We start from the raw sequence: 16,687 nt of genomic DNA, 5'->3' as shown, positions 1-16,687 counted from the left end.
TGTGTCGGTTAATTTTCAAATCCGTAGATAAGCAATATTACCTGGTATAACTGTCCATTTTAATATCACATTTTACGCCATTATAACCCATATATTTCTTTTGGTAGATAGATCCTTTTTGTATCTTTTATTTTTATTTGTTTTTAATTCACATTTACACATCACCTTGTTGCTTTTTTTAATGCCTTTCTTCCATACTTGGCTGACTTTATCAAAGTTTAATTTCAAGGGACATTTCAAAGCACATTAAATAGCTACATGGAAGTTGCAGCTTCAAATATTGTGCAGAAAGAAGTGTCCTTTAATTTCTCTAAAGTTTAAGGTAATTTCTGATGCACCTTTTATTTTTTAGGAAAATTAACCACATGCAAATTTGCAATAACGACAGTGACAATAAAGCTGCTATTGCCCAGAGACGCAGGGATTTTGGCCGTTGCCTGGGTTGTTCACCCCACAACACTGCTGATGCAAAGTTCATTACATTTCCTCATTGTTTATAAGGTGATGTACAAACAGCTCTTTTTCTTTCATTACCAGGGAAAGAATATCCATCATTGTCTCATTTTAGGACTTACACAAAAGCATATTCAACTTGAGGTTTTTTAAAGAACTCTTCTCCAAACAAAGAAGTTCAGCAGGGGCCTCGTCTATTCCACAGCTAACGTAATTAGCTAACATGCTCAACAGGTCAGAGTCAGGTCTAATATTTAACTACAACTGTCATTCTAAAAGTGTGGATTGCACACTGGGAGGAAAAAACGAAACAATGTGCAGAAAATGTAAATGTTGTAGGAAAGCATGATTTTTATTAGAAGGGTGAACATACAACTGCGAGCCCGACAGCACCACAACATTTACCTTAACTTATAAAAAGTCTAAGGATTCCCATTAACTGAACCCCCCTTTGTCAACCAACAAGAGGTCTTTTCCAGATCCAAACCTCCTCCATGGTGGGAATGTAGCCGCTCAGCTTCAACCAGCTGGAAGAGAAGTGACAGAAGAAAAGTTGTGTGTGAGTTACAGAGAAAATGAGACAAACTATGACTAATAGCATTATATTTGGTCATTTAATTGCTGAAAATGTCAAACTAAAAAAAGGGTCTTTCGAGTGCAATTAGACTGCCAGCTTTGACTTTAAAGTGCACATTTAAAAGTCAATTTAATGTAAAGGGATATATTTAGATTGTGGGGGTTATATGAGGGACTTAAGCAGCAAATGAATATTTAAGCCACCTAAAATAATCAATATCAGTTTAAGTTATTATATATTTGGACATTTTTGAACAAAATGCCATTTTATGAGGATCTGAAGCCATTATTAATGCTCTCTTGATAGCCTGGAGATCCCATTGACGAAACCATGAGTTTCTTCAAAAACATGAGAGGTGGGGGAGTTTGTTTGTGTTATTGTCAATGCATTTTAAAGGGTTGTTTAGGATCCACCAGTCACACAACACAATCACTTAAACAGTATATCACATGTTCAGCAAGGAAAGTCTTCCCAATGGAGTCTGGTGGCTTTGAAGAGTGCACGGATAAGGGAATCAGTTCTTCGTTTGAATAGCTGCCTGACTACATTGGGAAAAATATTCTTTGAGTGTGCTATACAAACAGCATCTTAAATACATTTTGCTGCTGCCCCCTGGCACATCAGTGCATTACTCAGCTTTGTTGCAGCAAATCCTGTCTGTTTCTCCAAATTGGAAGTGCATCTCCACCATCACGGTAGAAACCACCAACTATGGATAGGGACCTCATATAACCCCCACTTCATACAATATATACTACGCCTTTAAAAAGTTAAACAAAACAAGCAGCAAGGTAAGCTGTCATTTCAAAATATATACATTCATAGCTTTACTTCTACATAAAGAAGCAAGAAAGGCATCGTTGAGCACAGGATAGGATATTAAAAAAGGGGAAACTTGGCATGAAACTGCCTGGTTGAGCTGCATAAGAGACTAAAATCTGCCTACTGGGCCTACTGAACATCTGCTTTTGTTTTTCATTACAGCAACCCCACTGAGAATAGAGACATCAGTATTCAGGGAAAAGTGCAGGTGACAGTCTGCATGCAAGATGTTTCCCCTGTACAACAACAGCAGGTGATTACAGACACGCAGGGATTTTAGCTGGAACTGAAAGGTGAAGGAGGAAGAGAGGATTCAAGGGCAAATCCTCTTAAGCCACACCAGTGTAACGTGCAGGTCGGCTGTTCCAGTAGGAAATTCCTTTCTGCTGATATTTTAAGAATTGATTTTCACAACTCCCATTGTTTCCTGTGTCAGGAATAGGTCTTAGGGGGGAAAAAACATAGCAAGCAACTCCAGGCCAATGGAACAAAAAGAAAGAGTTCTGGGAGCGGCAGGGAAAAAAAGGAAAGAATTAAAAACGTTGCTTTAAATTTTGTTTATCCTCCAGGTCTCTGAACACATTCCAAATGTTGAAGTGGCCCATTTCTGCCTTTACTTAGTTTCTTGTGTATGTCAATGGTCTGCAAAGGCTAAAATCCCCAAGTTCCCCCCAGAGGGAGTTTCCCTTCAGACTCCCCCCTCTGCCTGAAACGCCTCCATTGGAGTACTTTGTTTACTTCCATAACATAGTGACATCTCTATGTAACACTCGCGCTTCTATTGGCTAGCCCTCCAACATGTGAAAGGCTAAGGGGCGGGACATCTCTGAGCGGTTGATAAATTGCAACAGAGCTGGCCAGCTAAACAATCAGAGCAGACTGGGCTCTGGTTTCAGACAGAGGGTGAAAAGAGGTGCTGCAACACAGGCAGTATGAGAAACATAAACAGCTTTTTGAACATTAAAGCATGGAGACATGTCCCAGCAGAGGCACTGAATACAAATAAATGAAAAGGAGCATAAAAGGGTCCCTTCTACCTAATCAGTTATGTCTGAGATTCTAACATAAGCTACATTTCACCAATAAATCTTACTGATAAGATTTACAATGGTTTTCAAAGGTGTCAGACAAATAAAAAATGCACCTCAGATACAATCGTTTGGTCAAATATTAGATCACTCACTAGGGATGTAGCTCAATATTTATCAACTTAATTGTTAAATACGAAATACTGCTCGAAAAAATGTTGATAATACCCAATGAAAAAAATTATCCTGGTATGTTATATTAAATAAAACAGCCTGTAAATAATCCAGGGCCTCTAAAGAAATGTAGTTTTGTTGTTTTCCCTCCCTCTAATGCCCCACACACAAATGATTGTAATAACTTTGCCAGTTTATGAATTAATGCTATAAAAAGTAATGCACTTTGAGGGAAAGCTAAGGTTTCTTTATATGTATTTTTTCCGCCCCGTTTTGGCTTTTGTAAGATATTCTCTCAGCAATAATGAATCCTATTCTTTTTCCCAACATTGATGGTCTCTCTACTGCTACAAATCAAAACCAACTTAAGGACATTGAAAGTACTTTGAAAATGACTGGCAGTTTAAACAATGCATGTCAGCTGCTTGTCTACCTAAAAGGAATGGAAAGAGGAGGAAATGTAGCTGATAGGAAAAACAGGAGTTCTAATGTACAGTCTATGCATGAGAATCAGGGACTGAGGAAGAGAAAAGGGCAGAGTCATCGATTAAACAAGAGCCAACCTGTCCAGCGAGGGCAAACAATGTGCGGCGAACGTCAATACTTTCAAACGCCTTCTGGTGAAAAGCATCTGTAGGAAAGTGCATGGCATTCCGCGCTGCTAAATGTCAAAACATTTCATCTTGTTTCGATATAAACGAAAGGCACAGAAGCAGCGTAGAGCTCAGCTTGCATTGTGATTACTGGTTAGTTCTCAGACTTGATACTGTGATGAAGAGAAACAAAGCGTTAAAGCCTTTCTGTTTCTACAAAAGGGATCACTGCTGCCACGTTGAGTCTCCATCTTCCATGTTTTGGATTGCAAAGGTACATTTTGTTGCCACTGTTAAACTTGATCAGCTCTTGTATAATCTCCAAGGAGGAAGGAGGAGGAAAAAGGGTTTAAATGAAGGACACTTGGTCTTTACAGGCGACGGCGCGGGCAGGGAGTTCCATGGCGTTGGAGAAGGCTGCTATGATGGAGGCGAAGACGACGTCTGGGCTCAGGGAGGCGTTGACTGCCGTATGCAGGCCCCGGGCGCTGTAGTACTTCACCAGAGGGACGGTCTGCCGGTGGTAGGCGTCCAGACGGGAATGCAGGGTCTTCTCGTTGTCGTCGCTGCGGCGGATGAGCGGCTCGCCTGTCAGCTGAGTGCAGACAAGAGCAGAGGAAACCCATGAGAAGAGGGACAGAGATAGAAAACAGGCCGAGACTGTGGAACCTGCACAATCAGATCAATGCTCCTCAGTTGTAAACCTAAATCCACATAAACACTTCATGCTACAGCTCTATTTCACTCATTTTAAGCCGCGTTTACGGTGTCCGACAGGTGCAAACGCACAACGAAACCCAAAATCCTTCCATCCTGGGAAACGCATTGCAGCTTCAGAAGTGACGTAAATTTTAAAAAGTGTGCCAAAACCTGTGCAAATGACTCATCTTCACCAACTTAACACAAGCAGCATTCAGAAAACGTTATTATCCCTGAACGTCGACAAGCGATCTGGTCCCAGCTGTGTGCATCAGTTTTTAGTGTCCCCTGGTCTCTTGTGTTTTCAGCTTCTTGCAGCATTACTTTTCTTAGTAAACCCTGCACATGTTTAATCAAGTTGCTGAATGTTTTCTGAAGGTGCTGCTTGTGATGTCAAACTGGCAAAGCGGTTTCTTCATTTGCATGTATTTTGGCACATCTGTGTTTTAATATTTCAACCGTTTTTGAAAGTGCAGCGTTGGGCCGTTGTAGCGCGTTAGCACTTGTCAGCCACCACTGTGTATTTAGTAAGATCGTCTTTTTGGAATTGCCGTGTTAAAACAAGACTCGCCGGATTTTCTCTTTGGAAGTCAAAGTAAAGAACAAGATCTAATAAGATGATCCAAATGATGATACCCAGAAGCATCTCCATGTATATATTTGGTAAATGTGCCTGGACATTTTTCTACCTTCAGCTTGCATCTGAAGCTGGCTGATTGTCACCAGGCTTGGCAGTGAGTTTAAGTAGGTGGCAGATTAGCCAGAAATGGTTTCTAAGTGGGTAGATAGTCAAACTACTTACGTCATCCTTCATGGGCTCTTTGGGGGGGTTGAACTCCTCGTGGTAGGAGCGACCACTCGGCTGATGAATTAGTCTGGGGGAAATGGAGGGGACACGGTGAGAGAGGCAGGACAAGGACAAAAAAGAAATTAAGAGTGAGCAGAGGAGGATGGACGAGGGTTAGACGACCACGGTGACTCACTAACTCCTTAACTGTCCCTTTATCCTCCCACATGCTGCCCTTGTCCTACTTGGCTTGTAAAAAGACAGCATGCGGCATCCTCCTCCTCACAAAAGGACCCCGCAGACAGTAACCCGGCTATCTGCTAACGGCCATTCAGCGTGGCATACAGATAACGTGGAGTGAGGACGTCAAACACTGAATAACAGACACTAATAAATGATTTCATAAAACCGATTTCTAAAGCGCTGACGAGTTGGTGATGAAGGAACACGTCTGCCTGCACAATGTATATCAGCGACCAAATCAGAGCATGGCGCGTTCCATTTAACCGTTTCAAAACTGTTAAGTGAATCATGACTTGTTGCACAGTGGAGGCTGGAGACATGGAAACAACAACACGCTGCCAATTACACCGCTAGAAGAGTTTGCTTTCTGTCCAGCCTCAGCCTGTAGAGATTGTGAAAGGAGTCAAACATTTATTATCAGAGCATCTTGGGAAAATAAGTAAGGAAATAAAAATGAGGTTGTGCAGTGGTTTCTGTTGGTTGTGGAGTGTTTTTGCATGTGGCAAAATGGAGGAAAAGTCTACTTATTTAACCGGATACGAGTAAGGACTAAACTGTAGGGATGCACCTATGTTTCGAACAGACATCGGCCATTGTTAGCCCTATTCACCGCCATCGGCCAATAAGATGAGGTGCGCCCAGGGCACTGCCATAACTTTACAGTAACCCACAGCCCGTCTCACTCCGGTGTGGAGCTTCTACTGCTGAGGGGGGATTGCATGCTACAGGATTTCATCCCCTGTGTAGCGTGTGTTTTCAAGAACAGTAAATGAAGTCCAACATTCAGAGAGTGTTTGAGTTATGAGGCTAGAGTTCAGGCTCTGTGTGTCAGCAGAGTGGCCGACACAAAAACTAACCTTGTAAAATTGCATTTACTATATTTAACTGTTCATGCACAATGGCAACAGTGTCACTGCAGGAGGACAAGTCTCTGACCTGCTCTGTGTGTTGACATGAAAAGGGAGCTCGCAGTCTTTGTTCAACTTAACTCTCCATGCCTTTAGAAATAAACAAACAAAACAATTTAAGTGAATGAATGGAAATGTAATGCTAATAAATACGTTTTTATTATCTTACGATGATTATGACAAACGCAAGCACTGACTGCTGGAACATAAAATCGCTTCAGTGTGATTATAGTACAGCAGAGTAAAGAGCCTTTCTAAAAACTATGGTTTGTGCCCATTCATAGATAGTGTATATGGCTAAAACAAAGTTAATATGTATATCATTTTTACCAATAAATACAAATCAGCAATTCCCTATAAAAAAAGAATAAAAATGGTGTGATGCAAGCGGGAAAATTAAACGTTTTCTGAGCGCAATAAAACATTTTCAATATTCTGTCAATAATCAGCAGAGCTCATTTAACCAGGTGAAATGAATACAGAGCCCTATCTTAGCCAAACTGTGGAGATTGAACAAAATGTTGGTGAAATGAAATGTTGTTGTCGTCCTAAAGATAAATCAGCTGACAGACGGCGTGCCTCATTTGTCTCTGTACTCTTAAAAGGTCAGCGCATGCCGAAACTAGGCTGTCACAATACCAGAGACGCCCTTGTGACAATTTTCCCAGACCAATGTGTATCATCTTTATTTCCCTTATAACAGAAAAAGGAAATGACTTCATTTGTATTGTTTTAACTTCACCATTAAATCAAAAAAAATAAAATGGAAATCCCAAAAAATGACTGACTTTACCATGCAGTAAGAATACCACGAGTGTCTCTTATTCATTTGATTTAATGATGTATTTAATGCAGCTACAATTCAAGGAAATAATTGAGTGTATTGCTGCTGATTTATAATATCACACTGGCTCAAGTTGGATAAAGACAGCCCTTTATTATTTACGTCTTTTTATGGTTTGCATGTTGTTGTTTTTTAGGGAAATCCCAACCTTCAGTCTACTTTAAATTGCTGTGAAAACATCTCCTTTAAACTTATTAACTCGATTATCTTCACAAAAAAAGCATTTAACAAGATCCCATTTGAACAGAATATGATAACTCTACAATGTGAATACTTATTTCAACTCAGAGGAGCTTCACCGAACTATAATTCAAGCCAATAGCATCTGGGATACTGGCGGCTAGCAGCTAACATTTACTATCTTTCCTTCTGCTGATATCAAATCAGATGTTTTAACAATGTGGCATTATTAGGGGGGTCATTTTAGTTTTTAAAGTTGACAGGATGCCGTAATTCTCAAGCCCTTTGATAAGATATGTATGGTACCTACAGTACTGTAGAACTACAGGTCATATCACAAATGAAGAACATAGCTTTCATTCTTTTATGAATGCTGGTGTGACTGTTGTGAAACATGCATACACACCATTAACAGAACAGTGTGTCCCTATCTTAACAATTTAAACTAAACCTAGAACATATCTGAATATTTTTTAGTTATATAGTGAACAGGCCACCTTTATTAAAAGCACCTGTACCTGTTGGTTTCTTATAGCTTCATTACTATAACCTCCTGCATGTTTCCCCTTTAATTTGAATGTCACTGGTGAGCTGTAGCTTAATTCTAATAGTTATGTTTTGTTTTCTTCACATATCTCTTTGGAGACTCATGAAAAGGAGCATTTAAAAGTACAGTATGGCACGGAGCTGTGGCACTCATTGACTCCTCTTAAGATGCGTGCTGCGACTTTGCAGCTGCAGGACGCTCTCCAGCCTCCTCAGTAAACCGCATGCTTTCACGCTCCACTCCTCTCCTGCATAATCTCACTGTCCCAGTCTCTTCTGTTTAAATGAAGTGATCTATGGATGGATTTAACACTCAGCGGGAATGAGGAGCTTCTCCCATCCTGGGAGCTCCTTACCCGTTGTTGTGCCTGGGATATAGAACAAATTGGATCCTTCCCCTGGTGGTGAGTAATTCGTTGTCCTACCTGCCACAGATCCTGCGGACCAACATGGAGTCGTCGACGGCGAACTCGATCACTGAGTCCAGGCTCTCGTGTCGCTTGTCCAACAAATTGTCCAGCTGCAAGACAAACAGACAAACCTACTGTAAAAAAGCTTTTTAGTATTTTGGTCTGGTATGAAGATCCAATTAAATATAGAAATCAGATCCATTTTAAATAGTAAGTGTTTTACGGTTGAGGATATAAAGTAAGTGCTTAAATAGTATCTGGTTGCTTTGTATTGATAAAGAAGAAAAAAATCTATGCTTCAGTTTGCAACATGTTATTAGAGATATATATATTTATTCCAAACTTATATTTGATCATAATTTAGTGAATAGCCTCGATACTGGAGTGTACTTGAGGGGATGCAAGGGGGTACGTAGAAAGATAGCATGAGGTAATTTAATAAACATTTTTCTTACACGAGTACAGAAAATAAAGTCTGTTTTTAAATGTGAGGATACATTTTGAAGTCTGTGTATAATTTTGAAGGATAAGAACAGTGACTGAACTTTAAAGTCATTCAGAGGGTGGGAGGGTGTCTGTATGAAACATTTTAAGAAAAAGACACAGCTTTCTTATGCATTTGTCTTGCTATCGTTGTAGCTTCTCTTTAAACTGTGTTTAAATTGTGACAGTATGCATGGAATCAATCTTTAATTTAGTAAAAAGGGAATAGTTCAGTTTTTTAGCAATTAGGATAATTTACTTCCTTGTAGAGAGTTGGATCAGATGATCGATGGACTGAGATTGTGCTAGCCTGGCTCGGTCCAAAACAGACCAAAACCGATCAAACTCACTTTAACAACACTGTAAACACTGTAAAATGTGAAACCTTTGTCCAGTTTTGTTTCTCAACTCAACAGCAGAAATTTTAACATCAAATTAAAAAAAGAGCCCTATAATAAAGTTGGCCAGCTAACCAATCCGAGCATACTAGGCCCTGGTTTCAGACAGAGGGTGAAAAGAAGTACTGAGCATAATGTCCTCTTTGAACACTAACCATCTCTGCTTGCTTGACTGTGCGAGGGAATCCATCCAGCAGGAAGCCGTTTCTGCAGGGCGGAGAGTCCAGGTTCTTCTCTATGAGCTCCACCACCATGTCATCACTGACCTGCAAGACATCCGCAAATCCTCATCCATCTTTTCATCTGCATAGCAACAGCTCTGACCAAGAGCAAGAAAAACAACATGTTGACAGGGATATCTGAACCAGCCACACAGGGAGGAAATAAAGGGAGAGGAGTCATTTCAAAAAACAGACTTTACATAAGCAACCACACAGAGACAAACAGCTCTGAGGAAATCAGCTGCCTGCTGAGACAGAGAGAGGTTATGCAACAGGTGTAGAAAGACACACCGTAGTGAACACATGCACAAATACACAACAAGATTTGAAATGATATTTCTGGATACATCTTCAAAACATCTACCAGTCAATAAGGACCATGTTCCTTAACTAACAGTACAGTGTGAGCAAAAAGATTGCAGGTTTCAAACGTGCAGGAAGGACTTCATTAAAACGTGACGCAACATTCAAGATTACAATCTCAGTGTGTCAGCTCAACATCTACAAGAGAATTAAATCAAATAAAAACAGGATTATGAATTAAAGAAATTGTTACAGTCAATCAACAATAACTTGGAAGCTAGGGCTTAATTACACTTTATTTTTTTTATTGGTTGACCTTTTGTTGAAGCGGCTAGTGTGTGTATTTATTTTAGTGATTAACCAGAATAAAATGAGAAAGTTTCCATTAACGTTTATAGTGATTGAGCCAAAATAGATTGTTATTATTATACTAATATAAGCTATGGTGCCTCCCTTTGTGAGCTGCAAGCAGGAAAGCTAACACTTTTCCGACCGCAGTAAAAAAGTGTCTTCTGTGAGGTATAAAGTATTTTCAGTTATGAAATAAAAAATGTTCTATATTCAATTTTGAAACTTAAAAAGTTTTTGCTTATCTAGAAAGATCACATGAGATTTTTTGGTTAATTTTTTAAGAATCTGCAGCAGAAATCCCTCTTTAGACTCTACTTAGTCATTAAAGGCATGAATGTAACAGTGATTGAGGACAGAACCGGCAGACGATCTCACACACACTGGCACCGAAGACATAGCACTGCCTTTAGTTTCCCTCTGAACATTACACACATGAGTACTCCAAGAAATGGAGGGTGTAAAACATTTTTGAACACCACTAAGTCTCGATCGAAGCACAATACATATGGTTGGATAAGACTGTGTTGGAAATGTTAACCTCGTGCTTTCTTTTCAATAAAAGGTTGACTTTTGGAAAAACGCTCTGGGGATTTTCAAAACTATTTGGATTACATGAAACAATCCTACGCAGCCATTTTAAGTAACTCATTCTACAAATATAAAACAGAAATACCACATTTAAACAATATAAATCCACATTATGAAGGGAACTGTTCAGTAAAGATCAGAGCAGTCATTTAACAAACTATTAGCAGCTATGCAAATAAGTAGGTGTAAGTGTTACAGTTTTCCATTCATGGCTGATCATTACTCTGGTTCGCTTGTCTCACACTTGTGCTTCAAAGACATTTCAGCTGTAAAAATCACTGAAGGCAAACACATGAGTATGTAGTCATGAGGGACTGGACATTAAAGGCTGTAACATCAGCACAGAGCCTCAGAGGGGGAGAAAGGAAAACACACAGATCATGAGAAGCAGATGAGCAGATAGTTACCAGTTTGCCAGCGTCCATGGTCTCCTTGAGCCTCTTCCCAAGCTCCGAGCCTGAGGCCACCATGGCCCTCAGCATGTCCCCAGTGGCAAGGTGGCACACACAGTACCGCTCTGCTAACCGCGGGGCCTGGAGGGGGAACACGACAGATTCAGGATTTATTAAGAATTTTAGATTATCACCACCAACCTGACAGAAGAAGAAAGCGCTTGGCAGGGGGTTTGTTCTGTTGCAGAGCCAACCACCTGCATTGTTGGCTGAGGGAAGAATGAAAGCAGTTTGTGATTTTTGGCTGACAGACTAACGTTTTCACCAGAAGAGATTCTTCGATTTGCATGCCAAGCCACCACTTATTTATTTAGGTGCGGCAAATAAAACATTAAATCGAAAATAATTGGAAAGGGTTTTGATTATCGGTTAACGGTTTTATCAGTTTTCAAAGTTAGAATGCAAATCTGAATTATGTTATCATGCTGGTCTTACAGGCAAGGGCAACTAGGTGCCCTTGAGGACAATGCTTAGACGGCTGAAGCCCTGGTTATACATGTACACTGCCTGTACAAAAAAAAGGTCACTAATATTTGTTGGACCGCCTTCAGCTTTGATTATGGCACACATTCGCTGTGGCATCGTTTCCACAAGCTTCTGCAATGTCACAACATTTATTTCTGTCCAGAGTTGCATTAATTTTTCGCCAAGATCTTGTATTGATGACGGGAGATTTGGACCACTGAGCAAAGTCTTCTCCAGCACATCCCAAAGATTCTCAATCGGGTTCAGGTCTGGACTCTGTGGGGGCCACTCCATGTGTGAAAATGATGTCTCATGCTCCCTGAACCACTCTTTCACAATTTGAGCCCGATGGATCCTGGCATTGTCATCTTGGAACATGCCCGTGCCATCAGGGAAGAAAAAATCCATTGATGGAATAACCTGGTCATTTAGTTTATTCAGGTAGTCAGCTGACCTCATTCTTTGGGCACATAACGTTGCTGAACCTAGACCAGACCAACTGCAGCAACCCCAGATCATAGCACTGCCCCCACAGGCTTGTACAGTAGGCACTAGGCATGATGGGTGCATCACTTCAGCCGCCTCTCTTCTTACCCTGATGCGCCCATCACTCTGGAACAGGGTAAATCTGGACTGATCAGACCACATGACCTTCTTCATTGCTCCAGAGTCCAGTCTTTATGCTCCCTAGCAAATTGAAGCCGGTTTTCCCGATTAGTCTCACTGACAAGTGGTTTTCTTACGGCTACACAGCTGTTTAGTCCCAATCCCTTGAGTTCCCTTCGCATTGTGCGTGTGGAAATGCTCTTACTTTCACTATTAAACATAGCCGTGACTTCTACTGTTTTTCTACGATTTGATTTCACCAAACGTTTAAGTGATCGCCGATCACGATCATTCAAGATTTTTTTCCGACCACATTCTTTCCTGGAAGATGATGTTTCCCCACTGTCCTTCCAGCTTTTAATAATGCGTTGGACAGTTCTTAACCCGATTTGAGTAGTTTCAGCAATCTCCTTAGATGTTTTCTCTGCTTGATGCATGCCAATAATTTGATCCTTCTGAAACAGATTAACATCTTTTCCATGACCACAGGATATGTCTTTCGACATGACTGTTTAACAAATGAGAAGCTATGGTTAAATAACTTGTTGCCAGCTGAAACATAATCACCCATGCAGTAATTATCCAATGGGAGGCTCTTACATATTTGCTTAGTTAAATCCAAGTGGTGACCCTTTTTTTGGCCGGGCAGTGTATAACGTCTATATCAAGAAACCCTATCTGCCATGTTTGAAACTGTTGCCTTGCACAGCCCACGGAGGACATTTAAATCACTGCTCCTCAAAATAAAGTATCTTTAAATTCTTGGTTTTATTGGACTCACAATCAACAAACCGAAGATTTGTTATGTATATTGATAGAAAACAAAGACAGAGCCCCACATTAAAGCAGGAACTATTTTCTTTTCATAAGTGATGTGAACGGTCATTAGATTATAAAATGTGTTGCCCACTTTCTTTTGATAAAAATCAACCAGCTATGACACCACAGAAATACCAAATAGATAAACCATTATTTTACATATTCAGGCTCCACTGCACACATTTTTTCTGGCAGATGTTGCTTGTGGCAGATGATTATAAGTTACAGCGAGTTCCTACTTAAATAAATTATATTTCTGTCCTACACGCCAATTTAGGTATACATTTCATCGAGCACAAGTGAAACATGAGACATTTAGTCATGTGGGGCTGAACATGAAGCGCTTTAACATCAGCATAGAGCCTCACAGAGGTCTGACAGCGATTGAAAGAAAAATACATGAGAAATCTACCACTAAATCCTCAAATTTCTATAAGGGCCCCTGTACTTTTGAAGGAACAGCGTGAAGAAAATCAGCTTAGGCCTAATCTTTTAAATCCCTTCTCAAAACTGACATTTACAAACAGGCTTTTATGTGAGTAACTTGATTTGCTCTCCCTTCCTTTCTTCCTATCAAGTATGTTAGTGTATTCATAGCTACTTTTTTATGTCTAAATGTTGTTTACATTCATAGAGACTTTTTACTTTTCTGTAGATTCCAACAAAATGTTATTTTCTCAGCACCTGTTCTGTAATAAAACATAAATTGTACCCAAACTTATAATAATATATTATACAATATTTGGATAGTGAGGAATTTTCAATATTCCGAAAAATGTTGAAACATTTTTTTCCAGACCGAGTGCAGGAGAAAAATAATGAATTTCACTAAGTGAACATTGTTATTCCTTTTTTAAGAATCTCCAGAGGGAAACCCTCAACGGACTCCTTATTTATTAAAGGCATGAATATGACAGCGATTGAGGATAGAACCGGCAGACGACCACACACACCGGTACCGAAGACATAGTACTGCCTTTAGTTTCCCTCCGTACATTACACACATGGGTACTCAACAACCACATGCATGCCAAGAAATGGAGGGTAGTAAAAACGTCAACACCTTTAAGTCTCGATCGAAGCACAATACATATGGGTTGATAAGAACATGTTGGAAATGTTTACCAAAAAAAAGGTTTGACTTTTGGAATTTAAAATCGCTATGGGCTTTGATATTGTTTGGATTATATGAATCAAACTGCATGATGAAATCAGCTTAATCTTTGAAATCCTTTCTAAAACTGACATTTCAAAACAGGCTTTTATGTAGATAACTCCATTAAACTTCCTACATGTATGACAGTGTATTTATAGCTACTTAGATGTCTATAAATGTTGTTAATGTATTCTAGACTTTTTGCACTTCTGTAGATGCCATTACACTTTGTTGTCTCAGTACCTGTCATGTAGTAAATTGTAAGCTTACCTAAAATAATAATCAGATATCATATAATATTTTGACAGTGATTAATGATGGGATTTTTCTCAAAAAACGTCAAACTCAAGGCTTCAAAACCAAATTCCACAAATCAATGGGCGAGATCACAGGGAATAAGTCCACTACTCAAAAACAAAAAATCTATGGTTGAAATCCTGCCAATTATCAAATATTTTTACATTTTATACACATTTCAATGACTAAATGCTAAAAATATATATATATTAAAAAGTATGCATGCAAAGGAACATTTTAGGAGACAATGCAGTGAGTTTTCCATGTATCCAAACAATGTGAACGCTGACAGCCGTACAAGAGAAAACCAGTTTGACCATGATTTTGTAAATCTGTGCATCTGTATGCAGAATTTAAAAAAAAGTTTTTTTATTGTGAACTTATCAACATCAGCAAAAGCAAATAACTGATGGGTGTAAACAATTAAGTATAAGAGGACACACCCCTGTCTACATCAATGGACGTGTGGTAAAAAGAAGTGCATAGTTTTACGTTTCTGGGAGTTAGCAGCTAATACAATCCCCATACTGGTGAAAGAAGCTTAAGAGAATGGCTGTTTTTCTTAAGAAGATTTAGGAAAGAAACATTTCCCAGCCAAGGTCTTGCTAACTTGAAATTCTCCTATTATGTAAAATCCACTTTCTCATATGTAATACATAAATATTCCTGAAAGTTTCAGGAAAAATATCTTTCTTGTACTGAGCCATTTTTATAAAAACCTGTATGAAATTGTGCCGATCATATTTTGCCACTCTGTGATGTCACAAGGTTTTCTGGATTATGCAACCATTAGCCAATGACCAAATATGTCACAGAGGGGCATGGGGAGTGGCAGTTTATTTGCATTTAGTTACAGACACAGAATCACTTTTGAATCAGAGCTGAAACTGAGGGGTTTTGTCATGCTACAATGATTGATCTTTTTGGTATTTTGAGCAAAACACTTCAGAGACATGCTTTGTATCTGAGACCTATAATATATTGTTGAAAAAGAGTATAAAAGGGGACCTTTAAGCGAGGAGCAATAGAAACCATCCTAAGAGGAAACAATACATACAGGCACGCCATATGCAGGGTCCAGGACAGTAAAAGGATATGTTGTGTGATTGAAGGACTGTTGTTTGGATGTAGCAAATGGGACTTTATCTGCAAAAACAAAATCTTCTTTTGACCGTTTTCAAGTAGCTTATTTCAGATATATATTTTCTGTATTCAAGCACAAAAAGCTAAGAAGGACAACCTTATTCCTTTGTCAAAAGTATTCTTTCTTGAAAGAACCTTAAATGTTTGTATGTTATAAAATACAGTTATATTAGGGGAGACCAGCTTCTACAAAAACATACGAGGCAGGTTTAAGGTCTCAGACAACATAGCCTCATTATATCTATATTTCTTAATGTCTCCCGTATTGAATGAGGTTGTAATAATTGCTAACATTGATATGAAACTGTCGGACATATCCAAGAATAATACAATGCATCTTAACACAGAGTCCAGTTGTGTTTTTCTAAGAGTTGTAGTTCCAAACACAACCAGGTCAACTAGGTAGGTTAGCATTAGCATTAGCTTGTACAAATACCGACCATGCGCAAAGGGCTAACAGTTAGCTCCGTTAGCTCCCCTTCTCTCACCTGAGTCCCCTTCCCAGCTCCGGGGGGTCCGAGAAGGATGGCACGGATCCCCTCCTGCACATCGGCTATCGCCTCCTTCAGTTGCACGCTGGGGGCCATGACTGGAGCGGGACACCAGCAGGGCAGAAACTTTAATAAAGTCTGTCTGTCGTCCTACTGACACCTCTTGCAAGTTCAGCCAGGAAAGGACACGTCTCCGCCTCCTGTCTGATACAACGATTAAAACCTCGCCCCCTAATGATGTTGTGATTGGCCACAAGACTGCTCTGTCACTTATTGTTAGCGTTGATTGGATGAAATCTGTGTGACGGTTCTTGTGTAATATCCGATAATCAGGAATGTGTTTTTTTTGTTAAACTAAATTAAATTAAATGATTATATATAAATAAATAAAAAACATAAAACAATTTATGTTGATATGATTAAGGTTTTTATGTTTTTCTTCGAGTCAAATGTTGTCTATAAATGTTGTATATATATATACAGCTCCGGAAAAAATTAAGACACCACTCCAAATTTTTCTTAAACCTTTATCGCCTCATGTATGGCAGCCGGTCCAGTGTCTGTTGAATTCAAACACAGAGAAAAATTGTCAGTAGTTAAGAGAATACAATAACATTTTTAAAAAATGTATTTAACTCAAATACACACCT

The 16,687-nt window shown here is 39.4% G+C and overlaps 1 protein-coding gene and 2 non-coding genes across 4 annotated transcripts; all 3 read right to left on the bottom strand.

Moving 5' to 3' along the window:
• Positions 1–780: 780 nt before the first annotated feature.
• ak2 (adenylate kinase 2) lies at positions 781–16,262 on the bottom strand. 2 transcript variants are annotated; one of them, XR_010167166.1, is made up of 7 exons: positions 16,035–16,262; positions 11,016–11,141; positions 9,301–9,411; positions 8,280–8,374; positions 5,149–5,221; positions 3,618–4,242; positions 781–980 (listed from the first exon to the last, which is right to left on the bottom strand). XR_010167166.1 is itself a non-coding variant. In XM_063899559.1 (7 exons), exons 1-7 carry the CDS (start codon positions 16,131–16,133, stop codon positions 973–975), a joined length of 732 nt encoding a protein of 243 aa, XP_063755629.1. In that variant the 5' UTR covers positions 16,134–16,262; the 3' UTR covers positions 781–972. The 2 variants fall into 2 exon arrangements, 1 of the variants encoding a protein (XP_063755629.1); XM_063899559.1 differs by having other exon boundaries at positions 4,023–4,242.
• LOC134875558 (small nucleolar RNA SNORA57) lies at positions 10,353–10,475 on the bottom strand. The gene has a single exon (XR_010167224.1). It is a non-coding gene; the product is annotated as a small nucleolar RNA SNORA57 (small nucleolar RNA).
• Positions 13,857–13,994, bottom strand: LOC134875557 (small nucleolar RNA SNORA57). The gene has a single exon (XR_010167223.1). It is a non-coding gene; the product is annotated as a small nucleolar RNA SNORA57 (small nucleolar RNA).
• Positions 16,263–16,687: the final 425 nt, after the last annotated feature.

The sequence above is a fragment of the Eleginops maclovinus genome, chromosome 13 (genome assembly GCF_036324505.1).
Source record: "Eleginops maclovinus isolate JMC-PN-2008 ecotype Puerto Natales chromosome 13, JC_Emac_rtc_rv5, whole genome shotgun sequence".
Taxonomy (NCBI): Eukaryota; Metazoa; Chordata; class Actinopteri; order Perciformes; family Eleginopidae; genus Eleginops; species Eleginops maclovinus.
This window is presented reverse-complemented; position numbering and strand designations above follow the sequence as displayed.